The 22,620-nt window shown below is 47.4% G+C and overlaps 1 protein-coding gene across 2 annotated transcripts in view; it reads left to right on the top strand.

The window, feature by feature from the left end:
• Positions 1–18,473, top strand: part of LOC142574203 (protein CTLA-2-beta-like) — a 66,049-nt gene extending 47,576 nt beyond the window's left edge. For both annotated transcript variants that reach the window (XM_075683348.1, XM_075683349.1), the window contains one exon: positions 17,932–18,473. In XM_075683348.1, the coding sequence (XP_075539463.1) occupies positions 17,932–17,961 (30 nt within the window). In that variant the 3' untranslated portion in view covers positions 17,962–18,473. The remainder of the gene's footprint in view (positions 1–17,931) is intronic.
• Positions 18,474–22,620: the final 4,147 nt, after the last annotated feature.

Here is a 22,620-nt window from a genome sequence, read left to right as displayed (position 1 = left end):
CACACCCTAGAAGTAGTCCTAGCTCTCGAGTCAGTAAGTCTAAGCTCTGCCTCCTCGTAAAACACCTAGCAACATGGACATGGTCAGGACACAATGTTCGCCGTCTGTCCAAAGGTGCCACTTGTGTAATGGAACTGTATAGGTCTTGCGTGTCATTTACCTGAAATGTCGCTTTTCTTGCGTAATATGCCTGTGCCAATACTGGTCCTGTCTGGGGCTGGCCTTCGAAGTTCCTGATCAATTGCTGGTTATGGCCCACATGGAGGACTAAAGTATTCCGACATTTCCGAAAGGAAGCGCCATGCTACATGTCAGACGCGAATTACCTCATTTCGTCCTACCACTTCACGACCTCTGCAGTATTCCTTTAGAGGTCACTGCTGTGCAAGTGCAGTTAGGAAAGCGAAGCCTCAGCGTGGCGTCAGTATATGTGAGCTCTCGTAAGAAACTCTTGATGGGAGAAATCTTAAGAGACTTCTGCAGCTACTGCCCTGCTCCGAATATTATGTGGGGCGACTTTAACGCGCGCCACACTGTCTGGGGTCACAAGTTGATTGATGTTCGTTGGAAACAAATTGTCATTGCTTTAGATACTGAGGGACTATGTGTGGCGAATGGCAGGCAGCCAACGTTTTTGCGGCCACCGGCCTCTCATAATGTCATTGATTTGACAGTTAACTCAGCAGATATTTTTGCGTTACCAACGACGAGTATAGATAGAATGGGCGCGCCCATTTTCATCTCTTCATCAACATTGCTGGATTTCGAGCCATCAGCCGAAGATCCTGCCCTGTGACGTATTGGGATACGTACAGGGACGGTCAAAGCGAATCTCCTGCTTACTTGTTCGCGGATATGCTATGTAGCAAGAGGTTAGCTGCTGCTGAGCTGAAGCTACCCGACCACTTCCCCGACCCGGACTTGTAGCTCAAAAATTTATGCGCTGCACGTAGAAGAGCGGAACCAAGGCTGATGCGGACGAAGGGCGACCTACCAGTGAAGACAGTAGTAACAGAGTTAATGCAGTGATTCACTTTTACACAACGAAACTAAGAGATGAATGGGCAGAATTTTGTGCAAGCCCCCCGGTCTTCACGCCTCTACCTAGGATATTGTGGGCGTTAAAACCTTGCTGGAAAAGTTCGACCAACGAAGCCAGTTGAAGCCCTAGCATTGAGGTTTGGCATGTCGCTTGCTTCTCTTTTGGATGCCTTTGCTCAAGTATACTCTTACGGCAGGTCAGCAGGCACAACCAACCCGCCTCTGCCACCATCATTGTCTTTCATGGATGCTCCTTTCACACTGAGAGTTGGAACTAGCTATGAACAGCCTCCAGCGTCGCTGCGCGGTAGGGCATGACGTTTTTAGCAATCAGATGCTCATTAACTTACCGGTTGAGATAAGACGTGATCTGCTGATGTTTTTCTAACGAAGTGTGGGCCAGAGGGGATATCCCAGATTTACGGAAGGTGCAAAATGTGGTACCGGTTCTGAAGCCCGAAAAGAAATCCGGCTTATCTGGACTCATACAGACCGGTATCGCTGACGTCCTGTGCAGCAAAGCTAATGGAGAAGATGCACAAGACTGACTTGGTAGTCTACCTGGGTCGAAAACTACTGTCGTGCATGGCTGGGTTTAGGCAGCGTCTATGTGCTCAAGACAATGTGCTGGACCTGCTAAGTCACATAGCACATTACAATGCCGACGGCCTGTCAATACTTGCGGTTTATGAATGTCCCCAAGGCTTACGACTCAAACAGTCATCATCAGCAAGTTACAGGCAATAGGCGTCACGGGACATCTCTTGCACTGCGTACAGATGTTTTTCAATGATCGCACCTAGAGTTCGCCTTGGCGACACTTTGAGCGATGAAATTGGTACATTTTGCGGCGTACCACAGGGGAGTGCTTCATCTCCTGTATTATGAAACATCGCCTTGACGATTATCCCAAGAATACTAAAAGATCGGACATCCGTGAAGATGTCTGTATATGCCGAAGATATCTGCATATGGGTCTCCGGCTACCAGCCTCGTGACCTTGCACGAATAGCCCAGGGACCAGCAAATGCCATTAAGGGCCACTTGACAAAGCTTGGCTTATCCCTATCAGCATAGAATCATCTCAGACTATTTCCTAGAATTCAAAGAAAATCTACACACTTGAAACTGAATTTAAACGGGTACCAGACTCGACAAGTTCCCAACGTCCGATTTCTTGACATTACCGTGTACCACAATCTACTCTGTCGCTGCGCTGTTCACCACGTTGTGGCGTCATCGCCACTGATTCTTCATGTGCTCAAGGGAGTCGCTGCATACGCTGGGGCAACCACCCGACGTCGACGCCATGGCTACATGCACCGTTGCTTACAAGTCGGATCCTATACCACCTACCTCCGATGTCACCTTAAGATAGCCGTTGCAAGCACTTAGAAACAATACACAGAAAAGGGCTTCAGCTGTGCATGTGAGTCCCTCAGCTGTCATCTAACAAAAAAGTGCTCTATGAAGCTTAGTGACGGCCTCTGCGACTTCAAGCTTCCCAGACTCTCATGAACTAATTGCTACATCTGAGTGAGTCTTCGCCCAGCAAATCACTCTTATGACCTGTAGGTAACAGGCCGCGTTCACATTTTTATACAGCACAGAACACGCTTCCAGTCTTAGGATTACAATGCTCGAGACAGAGGGAAAAGGTAGACCCACCCTGGAACCACCCTGGACATTCGAGGATATAACACGCAACTTAGGTGTATCACGACTGGAGTCAAACAGCTGCATTCGAGCTGCAAAAGCCAAGTCACTAGTTCTGGGACATTTGAACACTACTTCCTCGAATCACCTCCAAGTATCCACAGATGGCTCTGTCAAAGCAGACGAAGATCGGCTGGTTTCCACTGCGCGGATAGTAGCGTGGCGCACGCCAGTCAGTGGGCGCGTTCAATTCCTGGTATACCTGTGTGTCCCGGGATACAGTGTAACTGAAAATCATGACCTTGGTCACGCAGACGACGCACGGGAAGGCGGAGTTGCTGGACCACAGCAGTAGTTCTACGCGTATCCTTACAAGCTCTAAAGGCCTTTTGAGAATCCGTGAACACTATGTAGTGGTGCTTAGCATCTCTTGGAAATTTGTTGGCAGTGTGTTCAGCATGCTTGACAAAATCTAGGATGGCATACAGTTCTGCCGTAGAGCTGGAACGACATGTTTTGTGAGGTGGAGTTTACTGCCCCGTTCGGTTGCTTCCATATTTTCCACGCCGTAGTGAACATTGGCTCCTACTCTGGTCCTCCGATAGAAACATCCACATAGACTATATGGCACCAGCCAGGTGGTCGTTGCCCTCACTTAATTGGTGCGTATATTTCTCATGGCGTTTGGCATGGGCCTGTCTTCTTGCCAATTGTTCTTGTCCCATGTTCTTCGGCAGTGGCTTGGGATCAGCAATTGGTACGTGCCCCCAAGGGTGAGATATCCGTAGAAGGGCTGGACGGTTAGAGGTGTCATTGCCAATTTTAGCCAATGTGGCCCTTCCTGCGTTTGTGGACGTGAGGCGTGTCACATGAGTATGCTCGTGTGGTGAAATAAGATCACCGATGTACCCAAAGCGCTGCCACTCTTGAGTGCAGGGAGTGGCGTGTACTTTCGCGATCCTGTCATTGCTCTCCTTGCCTCGTTGTTGAGGCGTTCAAGAGTACGTAGCTGTGTTCGAGTGATGGGGTGAAAAGGGATGCCATACAGGATGCGAGAATGTAGGAAAGCCTGCACAAAATGTCACATTTCTTTATCTTTAACGCCCCTTGTACGCTTGGCAATCGTGACGAGGATTGGGGCGGCTTGCTTGGTGACCTTGACTGTTTGATTGTACCACGTTATGGATATACAATAGTGCTCGTCTAAAAACATTCCGAGTATGCGGATGACCCGCTGTCTGAGGATGCCTGTCTGTCCGATCGAGAGATGGACGCTGGCTTTCTCCTCGTCCTTTGACCTTTGCCCACCATGGATAACGACAAACTCGGTCTTCTCCGGTGCTAGCGTAAGCCCTATCTCCCTCGTGAAGCTCTCGATGCTATTCAACGCCGTCTGCAGGGCCTCCTCTTGTTCTACAAGGGAACCTCACGTAGTCCTAAGCGTCACATCATCTGCGTATATAGCGTGCTCAATGCTTGTGATTGTCTCTAGTTTTGCAGGAAGAACTGCTAAGACGATGATAAATAATGTTGAAGAGATTACGGCTCCCTGTGGGACTTCAATCCCGCTATGATGATAGGAGCTGAGGTCGCTGCCTACTTGAACTTGAAACGTTCTGTCCTGCAGAAACGCAGCAATACAGTTGTGCATGTTGCCTTTGATGCCCATTTTTTGCATCGCCTGCATGATAGAGGCGTGGGGAAGGCTGTCGAAAGCTTTCCTAATGTCCACCCCAACAACTATGTGAGGACACGAGGACGAGGCATCGAGCACGTCCTCTTTTAGGCGGGGCATAATATCCTGAGTAGAAAGACCAGGCCGGAATCCGCAATGAGTGTGAGACAGAAGACAATTTACCTCCAACCACCATATTAATCTTGCGTTCGCCATGTTCTCCAAAAGGTTGCGCAGACATGACGTGAGAGAAACTGCTCTTAAGTTTCTCAGGCAGTTCGGTGGCTTGTTCGGTTTCAGAATAGACTTGACAGTCGAGTGGCGCCATTCTTGAGGGAGAGTTCCTTCTTTTGATATACGGTTAAACTCCGCCGGAAGAGCTGTTTTGCATCCCTCCGTAAGGTTTTGGATGTGCGCTGCCGTGATTCCATCAAGCACTGGCGCGCCACGGGTGTTCATTCTGCGTATGGAGTCTTCGAGCTGGCCGTGAAGTGCTGGTTTAGATTACCGTGTCCGTCTTGAGCATCGTCCCTCGCATAGGTTGTATTTATGGTACTATTTGACTGGGGAAAATATTTCAAGACAAGACTTTCAAGACAACACGGGCTGCAGCGTCAGGTTTTACGGCGCCCAAGAAAAGACCTCAATATAGCCCACGCCGTGCTTGAATTAGTTGATCCGTTGATTTGCTCGCACACCTACACATAATTCTCGGAAGCTAGCTCTCCTGTATACTTCTCGATTTCCTCTTGTAAAGAACGTAGTTTAGTTCGTAGTGTCCGGGGGCGCCCCTTCACTCGATCAGATACAGAAGTCTAAGCCTGCTGTTCCATAGATGCAGGAGGTGCCTATCCTTATCTGGTTGGTCCTGGCAAACCCGCAGCGTCTTAGTTGCTGTGCGCTTGGCACGCGTCATAGCTTCCGTTAAGGAGTCAATATTATTACTTGGGCCGCTTTCGTCAAGCAGAATCCGATATTTGTCCCACTGCGTAATCGTTCAGTCCCGTGTGTAAGATGACGGGCGGCACGAGGAGCCATATGTTCTCGGTGTGATGGCAATTGGAAGATGGTCACTGCCAAGAGTGTCCTCTAGACGTTTCCATTGGCAGGCTCTGCGTCTCGATGGATATGTTAGGTATGGCGTCGTGTCTGCTTGCCTTGTGTCCTCTCCGAGCCTCCTATAGGATTGCGGCAGATTAAGGAGCGCTAGTCCATAATGGCTAAACTCTTGCATGGTACGAAGACCGCGTGGGCAGCACTTATTATAGTTCCAGGCTACATGTTGAGCATTGAAGTAACCACAGATTATAATTGTATCCTTGGGATAGATTTTCCGAAAATGCTGTATGTAGCTAAAGTAGCCGAACAGGTCGCCATTCGAATTTGAACCTGGCAACGTTTAACGCTAGAACGTTATCTAGTGAGGCGAGTCTAGCAGTGCCATTGGAGGAATTAGAGGTCATTAAATGGGATATAATAGGGCTCAGCGAAGTTAGGAGGACGAAAGAAGCATATACAGTGCTGAAAAGCGGGCACGTCCTGTGCTACCGGGGTTTAGCGAAGAGGCGAGAACTAGGAGTTGGATTCCTGATTAATGAGGATATAGCTGGTAACATACAAGAATTCTATAGCATTAACGAGAGGGTGGCAGGTCTTGTTGTGCAACTTAATAAGAGGTACAAATTGAAGGTTGTAGAGGTCTACGCCCCTACATCCAGTCATGATGAGCAGGAACTCGAAAGCTTCTATGAGGACGTGGAATCGGCGATGGGTAAAGTCAAATCAAACTACACTATACTGATGGGCGAATTCAATGCCAAGGTAGGCAAGAAGCAAGCTGGAGACAAGCCAGTGGGGACATATGGCATACGCTCTGGGAATAGCAGAGGAGAATTATTAGTGGAGTTTGCAGAACCGAATAATATGCGCATGATGAATACCTTCTTCCGCAAGCGGGATAGCCGAAAGTGGACGTGGAGGAGCCCGAATGGTGAGACTGGAAGTGAAATAGACTTTATATTCTGCGCTAACCCTGGCATCATACAAGATGTGGACGTGCAAGGCAATACGATAATAAGAACTCGAATTAGCCTAGACTTGAGGAGGGAACGGAAGAAACTGGTACATAAGAAGCCGATCAATGAGTTCGTGGTAAGAGGGAAAATAGAGGAATTCCGGATCAAGCTAAAGAGCAGGTATTCGGCCTTAACTCAGGAAGAGGACCTTAGTGTGGAAGATATGAACGACAATCTTATGGAAATCATTAAGGAATGTGCAATAAAAGTCGGTGGTAACTCCGTTAGACAGGATGCCAGTAACCTATCGCAAGAAACGAAAGATCTGATCAAGAAACGCCAATGTATGAAAGCCTCTAACCCTACAGCTAGAATAGAACTGGCAGAACTTTCGAAGTTAACCAACAAGCGTAAGACAGCTGATATAAGGAAGTATAATATGGATAGAATTGAACATGCTCTCAGGAACGGAGGAAGCCTAAAAGCAGTGAAGAAGAAACTAGGAATAGGCAAGAATCATATGTATGCGTTAAGAGGCAAAGCCGCCAATATCATTACTAATATGAATGAGATAGTTCAAGTGGCAGAGGAGTTCTATAGAGATTTGTACAGTACCAGTGGCACCCACGACGATAATGGAAGAGAGAACAAAGTATTTACTAAGGTAATTGAAAATAGAATCAGGAACACCTTAGACTTCCGTCAAGAAAAGGACCAGGCAGGATTTCGTAAAGGCTACTCAACAATACATCACATTCACACTGTCAATCAGGTGATAGAGAAATCTGCGGAATATAACCAACCCTTATATATAGCTTTCATTGATTACGAGAAAGCATTTGATTCAGTCGAAGCCTCAGCAGTCATGGAGGCATTACGGAATCAGGGTGTACACGAGCCGTTTGTAAAAATACTGAAAGATATCTAAAGCGGCTCCACAGCCACCGTAGTCCTCCATAATGAAAGCAACACAATCCCAATAAAGAAAGGCGTCAGGCAGGGAGATATGATCTCTCCAATGCTATTCACAGCGTGTTTACAGGAAGTATTCAGAGACCTGGATTGGGAAGAATTGGGGATAAGAGTTTATGGAGAATACCTTAGTAACTTGCGATTCGCTGATGATATCGCCTTGCTTAGTAACTCAGGGGACCAACTGCAATGCATGCTCACTGACCTGGAGAGGCAAAGAAGAAGGGTGGGTCTAAAAATTCATCTGCAGAAAACTAAAGTAATGTTTAACAGTCTCGAAAGAGAACAGCAGTTTACGATAGGTAGCGAGGCAGTGGAAGTGGTAAGGGAATACATCTACTTAGGACAGGTAGAGACGGCGGATCCGCATCATGAGACTGAAATAATCAGAAGAATGAGAATGGGATGGGGTGCGTTTGGCAGGCATTCTCAGATCATGAACAGCAGGCTGCCATTATCCCTCAAAAGAAAACTGTATAACAGCTGTGTCTTACCAGTACTCACGTACTGGGCAGAAACCTGTAGGCTTACGAAAAGGGTTCTACTCATATTGAGGACGACGCAACGAGCTATGGAAAGAATAATGACAGGTGTAACATTAAGGGATAAGAAAAGAGCAGATTGGGTGAGGAAACACACGCGAATTAATGACGTCTTAGTTGAGATAAAGAAAAAGAAATGGGCATGAGCAGGACATGTACTGAGAAGGGAAGATAACCGATGGTCATTAAGAGTTACGGACTGGATTCCAAGGGAAGGGAAGCGTAGCAGGGAAAGTTAGGTGGGCGGATGAGATTAAGAAGTTTGCAGGGACAACATGGGCACAATTAGTACATGACCGGGGTAGTTGGAGAAATATCGGAGAGGCCTTTGCCCTGCAGTCTGCGTAACCAGGCTGATGATGATGATGATGAGCTGAAGTCTACCGGGGAGGCACGCTTAGTCTTCCTTCCTGTGTTTTCTGAACGTATGTACACGGAAAAATAATTATTATTCGTTCGGGTGTGAGTTTAATACGGCCTCCAGTAACATTAGCAATATTAGAACAACAGGGCTCAGTGTCGAGCTTTGTGTGGGTGAGTCTTCGATCCACATACACATCTGTGCACGCAGATGTGTCAGTGTCATTGGGGGAGCCATAGCCCTTGTAGCATGGTAAGCGTGGTATGAAGCAGTTCACCTCCTGCAATGCCAGAACGGCGGGTCTGAGACTGTTATGCGACAGGCCCCAGCGTAAAATTGTGTCCGCTTTTTTTTTATTCCTGAGGGAGCGGCAGTTGCACTGAATCACGGTCTGGATGGCTCCCCCGTGACATCGAACATTAACTTGAGTGATTAGCTGAGCCATGTTGTGTGTGGGCCATCTGCGTCGGAATCGTCTGCACAGGCAGCAAAGGAGCCGTATTAACTTATGCGGCCGTGGTAAGACCTCCGAAAGAGAGCGTTCCATTGAGCATTAGGCGCTCCATGACGGTGAGAACGCATGTTTCGATAGCTCGTTGTACCATTGTTTGGACCCTTGACATGATGTTGTGTTCTATTTGTGCCAGGTGTGCAGAGAAGATGGCCTCGTAATCAGGCTGAATTTGTGGCTTTGGCTGCGTTTCTAGCAGCTTATTCTGGTTAGGATTTGGTGCCCCGACAATGAGCGCTCGAAAGGCGGTTTCGTGGACTTGTCCGTGAGTACGTGCACCTTCATTTGCTGAGAGTGAGGCGGGTGCAGACTGACCTGTAATTTTGGCCTGACTCACTTTCGCGTGTTCTAACGCTTCGCTGTTAGCCATCTTGACGACATTAGCAAAGGTATGTTTACCGTGGTCAAAAAGCGGTTTCTTTTCCAGCGGCATCGTAGGAGCTGATGTTGATGGAGCGCGGGGAGGCCCATGCCTCATGGTCACTGTCTTTTGAGGGCGCTCAGGAACTTGCGGTTGTGACCCCATGGAGTTCTGGCTTTGCTTCTGAGGGCGTTTTGACTTCACGCGCAGCAATTTGTTGATCTTTATGCTCTGGGGCAGTCTCGAGCCGTTGCAAGGTGTTTACTCCCACAATTGCGGCATTTCGGCCCCTGGTTGGGACCGACCTCGTCACTGTCATGCTGCTTTCCGCCACGTGTGGCAAAACGCCGTCTGTAAAAATTCGGACAATGCTCTTTTCCGTGTCCTAATTTGTGATACGTTTCACAAGCGTAGACCTGCGACTGCAACGGGTAGACTCGTATTGTGAAGGACTAGAGACCGATTTTGTATGGAAGGCTAGTCCCTTTAAAAGTGACTACAGCTGGACTATTCTCCCCAATGGGGTGAGTGCTGATAATGTCGCATTTTCGGCAGTGCACGTTCATCATAAGCTGCTCGGCAGTCATTCCTCCTGCATTGCGGATAATTCCCCGGATTTGATCTTATTTTATGGCCTCGTATACTTGAAATGCAGTTGGCTCGTCATTTATTGGAAACTGTATTAAAGTCAGAAGGGCATCTCGCGTGTCGCGATCATCGGTGTCAACCGCTCTTTGTTTACTCCTGTCCAAGTAACTGATCTGAACGATCGGGTCAGCTTCCCTTTCATGCGTTGAGAGAGCTTTGTGAATGTGACTCCAGATTGTCTCATCAATAACAATGAAATTTTCATCCATGATTCTGCATGACTCTCGAGGTTTCAGGATCACAGTGTCAGCGTATGAATTGCGTATAACGCGCGCGTTCGCTTGTTTCTTCGCTGGATCGCGGTGTTTGTATGTGACGGTCTTCCATGCTCCTTGTTCACTGTCATCTTCGTGAGCAGCCGCCGAGTCCGAGTCATACGCGTTGAAGTCTGGCATCGCGTTGCCGTTATAGCAAGAGACTCCATGACGAAACGCAACTTTGGGTTTAGCTGCTGCAGCTGCAGATATCGCGGACTGTGTTCCACGTGCGCGTTTCAGCCCGTGCTTGGCGGTGGCTACTATGAGTAGGTTTGAGACGAGTATATCATCGCACTTGCCTTTGCTGCCCCTTGGTGGCTCAGGGTCAGAAAGTGGGGCGAATGGATTCACGTCTGGGCGCAGCGGCGTCTTCCTCGAACCGGTAATGTCTACCATGACGTCGGTCGAGGTGCTCGTTAGGGTGTGTGCATCCTCTGGAGTGTGGGCGTCTTCAAACTGCTGCAACTCCATGTCCTCGGGTAATGGAACGTTGAAAGCTGCCTCTGGGTCATCCATGACCACGGTCAATGCGACTTTTGGGCCCTAAGGCCCAAAGTAACAGAAGGAAGGCAGTGACTGTCGGATGCGAAAAGGCGCACGTCCATTCAGGTCGGCCACCTGGTCCGTTCCCTAGGTTCCGAGACGGAAGGGACGCTCTCCTGAAAAATCTGCAACAAAAGGACCTTCCACAAACGTGCCTGCAACACCTTGTGTTCCCTGAAGGACCAGCTATAGAGCGCAAAGAAACTTCAAGTCTCCTTATCTGATTCTTAAGAGAGACTGGTCCGATGTATGTACATCTGGTGAAACACCACAGTGCTGTTATAAGAGACGCTCGGGTGGAGCAATTGCCGGCCTTGATCGCCAAGCTAAACCCGCCTGTTGCTACATCACCACTACCTTCACCACCAACTCGACTGGATACCCGCCGTGGTTGTTTAGTGGCTATGGTGTTGGGTTCCTAAGCACGAGGTCGCGGGATCGAATCCCGGCCACTGCAGCTGCATTTCGATGAGGGCGGAATGCGAAAACACCCATGTACTTAGATCTAGGTGCACGTTAAAGAACTCCAGGTGGTTGAAATTTCCGGAGTACCCCACTACGGCGTGCCTCACAAGCAGAAAGTATTTTGGCCCGTAGAACTCCACAATTTAATTTAACTGGACTTCAACCGCTACACAGACCACATCTGTAATATGCTCGCAGAAAAGGTGCGAGCTCACAATGTAAGCAATTGTCTCCATAGCGTCTGAAAGCGCTAAAACATTTAGTTACATACGGCGGGTTAAATGGCATTTTGTTCATTAGAACGGGCTATCACCCATTAGTATTATCAAAAAATGCTGAAAAATAACTTTGCGGACTATTGTCATGTTGTTGGGACGGTGAACAACCAAAGAGATGCAACTCAAGTAAGGAAACTAACTCTTTATTGGATGAACCCGTGCACAGCAAATAAAGTAACACACGGTGTACTGATTGTCGCGAGCACACTCTTCGTTCGTCAAAATTAGATCCATAGGTCAGACGAGATAGCTATTTATGCATTGTTCATAGAACCCATGATAGTGTGCGTAAGCACGACTGAACGAGGACGTAGAAACAGATGCAGATATGCTGTGTATCTGTTTCTTTCTACGTCCACGTTCAGTCACGCTTTCACACTCTATCATGGATTCAGACGAACGAGCCCGCCAACGTGTTTTAACCAAGCTCATAGGGCCTTCCAGATTATTTGCCGGTACTCGCCTAAGGTTTAGAATATACACCGCAATTCTCGTTGCGCACGCAGTCTGTTTGATTGGACAACGTTCGCCGACAACATCAACAACATATAGAACCAGCGATAAGATTCGAGAAACTTCTGATGCAGAAATGCGGGCCTTGCGCAGGGCGATAATCTTTAACATTTGTTGTAGAATGAAACACGGTCACTAGCAAATATAAATAAGTACGCATGGCAATGCGCCGTCTTCAAAGGCACCATCCAGGTGCTCCAACCAACTGAAATTCAGAAAGAAATACATGCAACAAAAAAGAAAGTAAGAAAGCAACAAAGAAATAAAGTCTCAAGTTTTTTAGCGTTCTCAACATGGCCTAAGACGCACTACGACGCCACTCCGGTTGCCTGTAATACCTGGTGGGACCTCGTAATCCAAAGCACCGCTACGTCGGGGTATCTTTCTTGGTAGGAAGTAACGCTGCAATAGCTTTTCACTAAGTCAACGTCGGCGTATTGGGGACCAACTCTAAACGTGCTTGCCGGGTGCGTATTGTCGTCGGCGTAGTGTTGGTTAAGATTGTACCGTCAGCTAGCTGTCGGCACTTTGCTGCTTCTTCGGCGCGCTGGAGATAGGCGAATACGTCGAGATTGTCTTCGTCGGTGATGTGCGGCAGCATGGTGTCGAACGTTGTCGACGAGTTCTTTCCGTAAATTACCTTTAACCACATCATCTGCGTTTTTGCACTGCCGTGTTGTAAAAGAACGTTGTGTACAGAAAGGCGCATCTCACGTCTTGTGCTCCACGTCGACTAATATTGCCGACTGGCGGATCTTGGTCAGGAAGGTAATTCGGCTTTCCATAAGAACATTCGTTTGCGGGTGGTAGGCGGTTGTCGTCCGGTGTCTGGCTGTACTACAGGATGGCTTGTGCAAGCTCCTGAATGACGTTCCTCTGTCGGTGATATTGATTTGTGGAACACCATATTTAAGCAAAGTGTTCTCGATTAAAATTTTTGCCATTTCCGCCGCGCTACCTTCGGGCTGGGCTTTTGTTTCCGCGTAGCAGGTCAGGTAGTCGGTGGCCACGACTATACACCCGCATGCTGACGGGCGGAAAGGGGCCGAATAAGTACATTCCTATCTGCTGGAGTGGTTGGCAAGGAGGTTGAACAGGCTAGAGCAATCCCACTGGCTTTTTCCCTGGTGTCTTCTGTCGCTGCCAGACACCGCAGGCCTTGGCTTAGTCAGGAACGTCGGAAGTGACGCAGAAAAACCCGAGGCGCCCAGCGGTGGAATCGTCTCTGTAGGCGTACAAGGCGTCTGACCGCAAGGCTCATGGCACAACCAGAATGTAGTAGGCTCAGACTGGTGAGATGTTTTACAGCGAAGCTCTTAGAACCTCGCTGGGTTTCTCTTGACGTCCGCAGCTTCGCCGAGCTGGGGGACAGAGAGGTGAGAGAGAGTGAAAGCAGGGTATAAAAATAGCCTCGCGCAGCATATCGACGCGGCGAGGGTGGGCGGAGCCTAGAGACTCAGAAGGAGCGGCGCGGCGGGAGACAGCTGGTGTGATGTCATTGTTCTCCGATAAAAACCCGCGCGCTCACTTCGGCGGATTTCAAGAGGCTACCAGGTACACGGCGTCGGAGCTAGCATGCATAAGAGCTAAGGTGCGGCGCTTGCCTCCACGTCGCGTCGGTGCAGCGTCTGGCACACGACACCGACGCATATGCTGTCTCAACAAATCGCTTCTGCTGCGGCGGGCGCCTCAAATGGCGCGCTGTCCCAACTGAAGGCTCCCACAGATGAAGACGGCATGGATTTTTGGGAAGCCTTTACTTTCCCCAGCTCCGCTGGTCACTGGTGTTAGCGATAGCAGAGCCACTCACAACTGTTTCGCTTCTAGAATGTTTTAGCCCAAGAAAAACAAAATATAATCCGCGCCTAAATGCCCTTTGGACAAAGTCGACCTTGCTTTGCTTAATTCTGAAATACTTCTTAGCTTCGGGTGCGCTCGCTGTTTCTTGGCGAAGTCGTCTGCGCTTATTGTTCCTAACAAGGCGTCCGCCACTTGGCCGTCTTGCGGCAACGGGGGCGCGAGACAGGCAGTCGGTATCAGAACTAGTGTTTCCTTCCGGACTTGCAGTTGTGTTTGACGTACTTTACATAGCAACAGTGACTACATTTTATATTTAGGCATATTACCATTTATAGTAGGTCACCTGTGCTGCGAGTCGCCCTTTCATTTCTGCAACCTTGCGGACTCTATGTGAGCTGCTGAGAGCTTGGAGAGGACTTTGTCATAACGCTTTCTTTCGCGCTTGTAGAAGAGCTGATAGTGGGCAAAGTTTATGCAGTAAACTTCATGCGGTTTGTGGCAACCGTGGCAATCGGTTGCACCCAGCTCTCAATAAGTAGTACGAACATCAGCCCGAACACAATATCTGGAAGTTGGTAGGTTCCATCGTTTGAAATGCCACTGTAGTTCACAAAACTATCAAATTTGTAACTGGACTTGCTGAAATAGTATGTCTGGCATACCTTAAGTTCGTATAAAGATAGTATGCTAAAGTTCCCCCATCTCCTCTGTTTTCCAGCTGCTGTTGATTAGCTTCCATACAAAGAGAAAAAAACATGTGTGGTATTCTGTACAGATTGTAAGTGAGACGGCTCAGAGAAGACAAGGGCAGCATGTGAATGTCAGATGGAAGATTATATACTCGAAGTCTCGCTATCCTCAGCAATAGGCAATTCAGAAGCCAGTCCTCCTTGTACCTTATGCTACACGGAAACTTTGCTTGGCAATATTTAAACGACTTCATTTATGCAAGTCATTGTGAACGCGGAAGTGCTGCCAACGCTTCTTCAATTTTGCTTTGTATAATTGCAGAAAACCCCATAGTCAATTTTTTTTCTTTAGCTCTTGATAAGCCTCAGCAGCCTGCAGCAACTTCGTTTTAAATATATGTAATAATAAATAAAAAATACAAATATATTGCGTAGTTGTTGATATCACTTGAAGGTTGCATTCGGAGGTATGCTTCATTGAGTTTCTTGGAGACGGAGACATCACACACCAACTAGTTGCTTTGTAAGTATATCGCACTGCTTGTGGTGTATATTATCCGATGCCACCATGTCCTGCTGGCCTGTTTCCAAGCCCGTGCATTTCTTCAAGCTGTCTGCCTCTTAAAGGGTTTTTTCCACTTTCGCTGCAAGTCGCAGATCGAAATAGCCTCTAGTAGATTTTGTTGTATTCCATCCTCTTCGAGCGCACCAGTTTTCATTACTCGCATGTGCCCGGCTACATGTTGCCTTATATACAATACTCCACATCGCTTTTGTGTGGCGTCGTCAATAAATAAATACAAGCTTCCATAGAGCAGAAGGCAATGTCACGTTCGTTATCTTTTTGAGCACAAAGTGAGGTGTGCATATATCTGAGGTTCCTTCTTCCAAGCACAACTGCAGGTTTTCAAGTGAAGAGTTGTCACTACAAGCTTCCGACATTGTTCTTGCGGACTACTGAGCTTGTTCTTTCGGTGAACCCCGCTTTCGCTTCACATTTTTCGGCTTTAAGATGTGCTCAGGAAGACAGGGACAAGGTTGAGGAAGTGCACCGGGCACAATCCTTCATTTCCCACGACAAATCAATACTTCTTTGTAAGTCACAACCTGGCTGTAGTATTTCAAAATGTAGTCGTCCTGAAAGTGTCGATCACAAAATTTTGAACTGAGGCGTTTCTTTTTTCAGTTTAGCGTGTGTTCTCATTATCTCTCCGGCATCGTGAGGCAGAGCAAAAAAAATTGTCACCAGCGGCATCGTGTCTCAGGTCATTGGTGCAGCCAGGTCCAAAACAGTATGGCACAAGGTGTTCCTTGCTGCAATGAGGCGCGGATACACATATTCATGAAGCTTGAAACTAAGGAGCATCGCAACATTTCACGCGACACCAAAAAAAAAAAAGGATGTCGGCAGACGAACGAGGACCACTGAACTGAAACCAGAAGTACAAGCAAGTGTAAAATTTGAATTTTTTTTTATTAAACGTATTCACAATATATACATGAAATATGGCACATTTTCACGATGGGGCTCAATATGAGGAATCATGAGGGAACTTGTGAGAAAAATTGAAGCCAGAATGTTACCAGAATTCAAGGACCTCCGATCAGAAGCAAAACAATAAGTGAAAGACGCCATCGCAGCGGCACAAGTACACGTGACCACTATTTCAGCCATCTCACGGGCGAAGCTATTAGGCTGCAGTATGCCTAAGGACGTTAAGTTCGGACTGGCTAACCAAATCATCACGTGCTTCTCGCGCAATAACCGCACGAAGCCGGGTCACACCTGCCAAAAATAAGGTTGATAGCCCAAGATTCTTCGGAAAACCTCCGCTCTCATATAAAGGCTTTGTGAAGAGAAACAGCCAGCTTGAGGATGGGCCGTCATCGGATGGACCACCATCGGTTGCCGGCCGGTCACGAAGCCTCCGCGGACCACTTGGAGTTGGACCACCGGCCGTCGCTTGGAGGCTCGTGCTCTTGAGCAAACGACTAAAGAGACGCATGGGCTCGTCTCACTGAATATCAGGTTGCTTTCACATAGCATTTTTCTCACCCCCTACGTCTCTTTGTCGTCTAACATAAAAAAAAGAAAGCTGTGTTTCGATGCAGTAGATTAGGTGTCCAGGTTTCTTAAGAAGTCCGGCGGTTCAATTGTTCCTCCGTGTATTCCTTAGGCAACAAAAGCAGCATATGGCTCATGAGGTGGAAAATCCGGCGTTGTCGGCGTTGGCGTGATGCCACGATTGTCGACAAAGGCTACGAGTCCTCGACCTATGATGGGAGTCGAACCCACGATCTTTGCTGGGAATCGAACCTACGACCATTGGTATTAATAAATGCGAATTACGGCACAGGTAATTAAGATAGAATTAATTAAGGAGCTCGAACCCACGATCTTTGCAGGGAGTGGAATCATCGAGCTTTGGTGGGAGTTGAACTCACGACCATTGGTGTTAAGGCTTAGTTTGTACTTGTGTGCTTCAGTGCATTGAACGGCGCTCAGCTAACAAAAAAACTGGAACGCCAATGCATTTATCCGCAAAGTTCGGGAATTTATATCTCGGAACTCGTGTCATCTTGAAAAATTCGTTCCAAGTGGATCCACCTTGCGAACTCCACGGCTAGAATTTGCAAATTGCAATATGAGCCATAATGTAATTAGTTAAAAAATGTAATTTGTGAATTCTTATTATGCAGCCGATTTTAGATCTCAATTTTTGTGCAAGTATTGTCCGCCGCTTCGACTAGACCAGCTCATGAATTAGAATTGTAAAATCTGCCACAGGCTGCTTTTAAAGATATTGGACAGTGTTTGCTGAAACACCCTATTTATATATATATATATATATATATATATATATATATATATATATATATACGAGAAGAAAGAAAACAGAGGGGTCCGCTTTTTATTGGTCATTGTCGGAAGCCAACAACCGCAGACATCAAGGACAGCGTAGGGGAAGCTACGTGTAGTTATTAACTGAATTAAATACATTATAAATTGATGGAAATGAAATTGGATGAAGAAACAACTGGCTGCAGGTGAGGTACGAACCCATGTCCTTGAATTACGCGTGCGATGCTCTTACCAATTGAACCACCGCAGCGTCGTTTACCCGTCTACTTCATGGGGTATTTGTGTTTATCTGCAAGAACTGACCCTGGGAGTGTCAGTGCAATCAATGCAGCTGGCGGCGGCCTTCTCTGGAGCGACGTCAGTTGCACTTTGCAATGTGGGGGACGCAGTTTACATCATGGATCCGGGGCCTTAAGGAGTTGCGCTGTTGCTTACGCACTTCTTTTGCAGTTACGGCTAAATCTCCACTCAACTTTATTTTTATTTCGCTCACAGTTCGACAAATCACACTTTCTCAAAGATGTAGGACACATAACAGTGCCTGTGTTCGCACCCTGAGCCAATTCACCTGGAAAAAAACCCATTTATACACTAAATAGTGTGACAATGCGCATCGTGTAACATGTGGGCAGGTATTAAATGTGCAATATAGCTCTGAAATGTGGCCCAGTTGTACTAGTAGTGTTTCCAACAGCTAGCAAATCAGTCTCACGAACTTACGTGCATTCTTTTTCTATGCAGACTGAGGAGGAGATCGAGCGCGACATGTAAGGATATCCATGTAGCCCGTTCTCCAAAGGTCGAAAGTAGGAAGCTGTGCTGATTCCTGGACGTACAAATAAAAACTGGGAGGTGTGCGGTAAATCTTATGTGCATGCTGAAAACTAATCAATTGTGTTCATACTTCTTGCAGTGGTGCAGCGCCTGCCCCAGTTGGGACAAATTCTTACGAGATCTATTTGCTGCGCCATCGAGCTCCACAACGGCATTTGAGCGCAATGTGCTGCGCCAGAAACGCATTAGAACAGCCGGGTTAACAAAATTGAAACCTAAAACATAAAAGGCGCTGTCATCATCATCATCGTCATCATGGAGCTGAACCGAGCGGTCATAGTCGTCGGTCGTGTATTTGCTGCTTTCGCTGTTTTTGTTGCATTTATCTCTTGTGGTGGTTCCAATCTGCCACTGCGCGGTTTTTGTTTGTGCTGTTTGTGTCGCAGCTATGTGCTCTTCCTGGTAATGTGGCTCGAGGCTTACTGAAGGTGGCTTTCAGATTAAAATGAAGTATCGAATATTGTTTCGTGGCAAATTTTTTTAGCAGAGATGTTGATGTCGTCACTTAGAAATAGTTGCTAAAGCGCATGTTTGATGGATGTTTAGAAGGAGGAGGAGGAAAACAGAGGGAAAGACAGGGGCGTTCGCAACCACTTGCAAATTATTCCCCATTGGTGGGGAATTTTCTTATAGCCCTGCACAATGAAAATAGCAGATCCTGTGACTGCAATTTAGGCTGCGTACAGGTGACCTAAAGCGCTGTTATGCAGGAAACACTTAGCATGTTAGAAATAAAGAAATCTCTGGACATCTAAAATGTTACTTCGGTTTAGCCATGCGTGGTCTATAGTGCTTTGTGTTCCTTACACATCCTTGTTCCACAGTCTGTACTTATAATGCGTAAGTATTTGGGGTGTCAAATTGGAAAAAAGTGTGTTCATGATCAAAAATAACGTACAGCGCAAAGGACCAGGACAGCGATAGACGACATACACGTCTATCGCTGTCCTGGTCCTTTGCGCTGTACGTTATTTTTGATCATGAATTACCAACTAGCCCAAGCAACCACCCAAGTGTGTTCAGTTTGGGAACCCGGTCACGTGGTAGAGGTAGAGAGGGGATGGGAGAGCTTAGAAGAGCGCGTAGCTATGTGTGTGTGTGTGTGTGTGTGTGTGTGTGCGTGTGCGTGTGCGTGTGCGTGTGCGTGTGTGTGTGTGTGTGTGTGTGTGTGTGTGTGTGTGTGTGTGTGTGTGTGTGTGTGTGTGTGTGTGTGTGTGTGTGTGTGTGTGTGTGTGTGTGTGTGTGTGAAACCATGTTTAAGCTTGCCGCAGTTCTTGAAAAAGACCTGGGACAGATAGCACGATTCTTGCTTTTGAGGTGAGGTATCGAAGAGTGAGGCATTACCCACACGACAAATAGAAACACATATTCAACACATTAGTCGAAATGTACTACATAACTTCTTAATTATATTACTTTACGGCACATATTGCACTTTACGAATTAGAGCATGTGAGCTTTCAAGACGTATCCACTTGTAATGAATCTCGAGAATAGCCCCCATTTCGAAATGTCATTTGACAAATTGTGGCACAATATACATGAGCTTTTCAGTTAATTTTGTGCAGCAACGCATAAACGAGCGCTACGCTAAAAGCCTAAGTGGAACAACAGTGCATTTTTACGGCCATTTTGATGATGCCAATCTCAAAACTGGAGTCATTCTAGGAATTCTTTCTGAGTGGATACGCCTTGCAAACTCAACGACTGCATTTCGCAAATACTTACGCTCTATAGGCACCGGGAGCGGAATTACTTTGGACCGGTGGCGCCTTCATTCGGCGGCGCCACGAATGCATTGGGGTGTGACAGCCAGGCCGGGATCAGAAGGAGCTGCCGCCAGCTACGTTGATTTAATACGTTCCGTCGATTTTGTTTGCGTTACCGAAATACAACGAGAAGCCAAATCTGATCGCACATGTTGCGTTTTTAGGGGCACGGACAGTTACAGAAACATGGCTGAAGCTGGTTGGGCTATTCACTTCAAGCGTCTTTCGCCGCAGCCTCGTTAGATGGAACGACGGGAAGACTGGATACGTATGGTCTGCATTGCGCACAGTGCTCAGCAACTCACACTCGATACCTGAAGCGCATGGTTGCCTGCACTTTTCGCAACAACTGTAAGTGCTGGGCATATCGAGCTGAGGCATCGTGCTGTGCGGTGAAAGCGAGAACCTTTGTGCGGCATTGTGATTACAGCGATCACTTATAGCGCTAAATATAAAAGATGGTGGCAGCCGCGCGTTCCGAGTATTGCGCTTCCATCGCTGAGTACTGTACATTTCCGACGCTGCTGCTTTGCTATGGTCTAGTAGCTCTAACATTAATAAAGGAGCCGTTGATATGCAGGAGGTTCGTGTCCCATAGGTCTTCGTTTCCGAAGCTATAAAGGCTCCGGAGCTTGGGCTAAGAAGGCGAACGCTCATATTTGTAGTCGCCATTATGCCGTCTTATCGGTTCATCAGTGTTCCTTTTATGGTATATTTTCCTTCCTCGCGCTTTCCAGCTCTCATTGCGTCCGGCACATGACCGTTTGCTGTGCATCGACGGCAATCGCAAACTCATTGGCGTGTTCACACTTGCCGCCACCGATGGCTATTGTCGCGCTAAGCTGTGTGAAATCGACAATGACTGAAGATTGGACTAGTTTCTAAAACTTCAATAGTGACGAAACATTGCAAAGATAAAAAGAATTAGAACGGAGAGAAGAAGGAAGCTTACCGACACGTGTGTGATCGGCGAAACAGCTCAGGAAACAAAAAATGAAGCTGTTAGTGTCATTTTTCCTTTGTCCATGATTTTAGTGCGCAGCTCTCAGGCACCCGTCCCTGCGTCGACCTTAAGCGTAGCCGAGCGAACGAGCACACCGAAGGATGGAAGTGCAAATGAGGAATGCAGCGGGGCATGAAAGACGGCGATATCGAAGAGAGCGTGAGCAGGAAAGTGGAAGAGCCGGGTGTAAGGGAACCATGAGGCACAAAGTGGAGGAAGGTATGGGGAAAGCGAACCCGCCATGGTTGCTTAGTGGCTGTGGTGTTGGGCTGCTATGCACGAGGTCGCGGCATCGAATCCCGGCCACGGCGCCCGCATTTTCGATGGGAGCGAAATGCGAAAACACCCGTGTACTTAGATTTAAGTGTACGTTAAAGAACCCCAGTTGCTCCGAATTTCCGGAGTCCCCCACTACAGTTTGCCTCATAATCACAAAGTGGCTTTGGCACGTAAAATCCCATAAGTTAACTTTTTGGATGGGGAAAGCGTGAGAAGAAAAGCGAATTAGTTTCGCAATGCCAGCCATATCCGCGATCACTGGAGGCACAAATACACATGAGGAAACTGCCAACTTTAGCCTCATTCTTTTCATCAACGGGCAACCCTGTGCTCCTCCGAACTCGCTCGGTAACGGGCATCACTATCGAAATAAAGTTAGTTGTTTTGTTAACCTCAAACGAAGCAGTTGGTTCTTTTTTGACCTGCCATAATTTCCTCAATATTTGGTGCCTAAACCCGGGAGAAACGATCGAACTTACCATTGAGGCAACGAGGTCAACAGACGTCGACACCACAACGAGCTCGGGGAAAACCAGCAACGATCCTCGGGCAGAAAACGGTCGATGAGGCGCGCCTTCAACAACAAGGCCTAGGGACGCTACACCCTACCGAAAGCTACACCACGACTGAAGCCCCATCGCGGTAAGCGAACTGTAAACATTGATGCCACGATGTAATTGCTCAAACTGAAAAGAAGTGCATTGAAAACTCAAGTGACTTAACTGATTTCTGAAGCGGACTTATTCTCAGAGAGTCATGCAGACAAAGGAACTCAATGTATTGTCTGCGAGGCTTAGCGCCCTCCAAATACAGCTAAACGAGGTGGACGCAGCCATCGAGTCTTTAGTGCAAGACCAAGACGTAGAGCAAAATTGTGTGCGGATCATAAAATACAACGATCGTATCGTCGCACACATGGCAAAACTCCGCCAAGAAGCAGAAAAAGACCTGCGAAAAAAGCAAGTTGATGTTTCAAACACGGTGGGAATTGAGTATTCAATGGGACGCCCCTCTTCCTGAAGAAGTCAAAGAAGCTTGGATGCAGTGGTACACCCAGCTACACCATTTAACGGGCGTAACCATGCCAAGACGATATGGTAGCTTACCCAACGATAGCTGGAATGAAGTACACCTCTTCACAGATGCCAACCCCAAAGCTTTCAGCGCAGATGTACATTTGCGCATCTCCGGGGGTCAAGGAAGCAAATGTTACTCTGGGCCTCTTAAAGTCCTGAGTAGCACCAATTAAAAGATTTTCTCTTCCAAGACTGGAATTGATGGGCACGGTGATAGATGCTCGACTGAGGGAATATTTGGAGCGGTCACTGAGCCTCCTTATAGCCAAATGGTATCTGTGGACTGATTCACCTATTGCGCTGCATTGGGTGCGAGGTCCTGCACATCAATGGAAACCCTTTGTCGCCAACAGAGTGTTGGACATTTAGCAGCGATCGGATCCAGACGTCTGGAATCACTGTTCCGGGATTGAAAATCCCGCCCGCCTTTTGACAAGGGGAGTCACACCTCAGGCACTCAAGTCAAGCT

Source organism: Dermacentor variabilis, chromosome 3 (assembly GCF_050947875.1).
Source record: "Dermacentor variabilis isolate Ectoservices chromosome 3, ASM5094787v1, whole genome shotgun sequence".
In the NCBI taxonomy this organism is placed as follows: Eukaryota; Metazoa; Arthropoda; class Arachnida; order Ixodida; family Ixodidae; genus Dermacentor; species Dermacentor variabilis.
The sequence above is the reverse complement of the archived record's forward strand: the minus strand, read 5'-3'. Positions and strand labels throughout refer to the sequence as shown.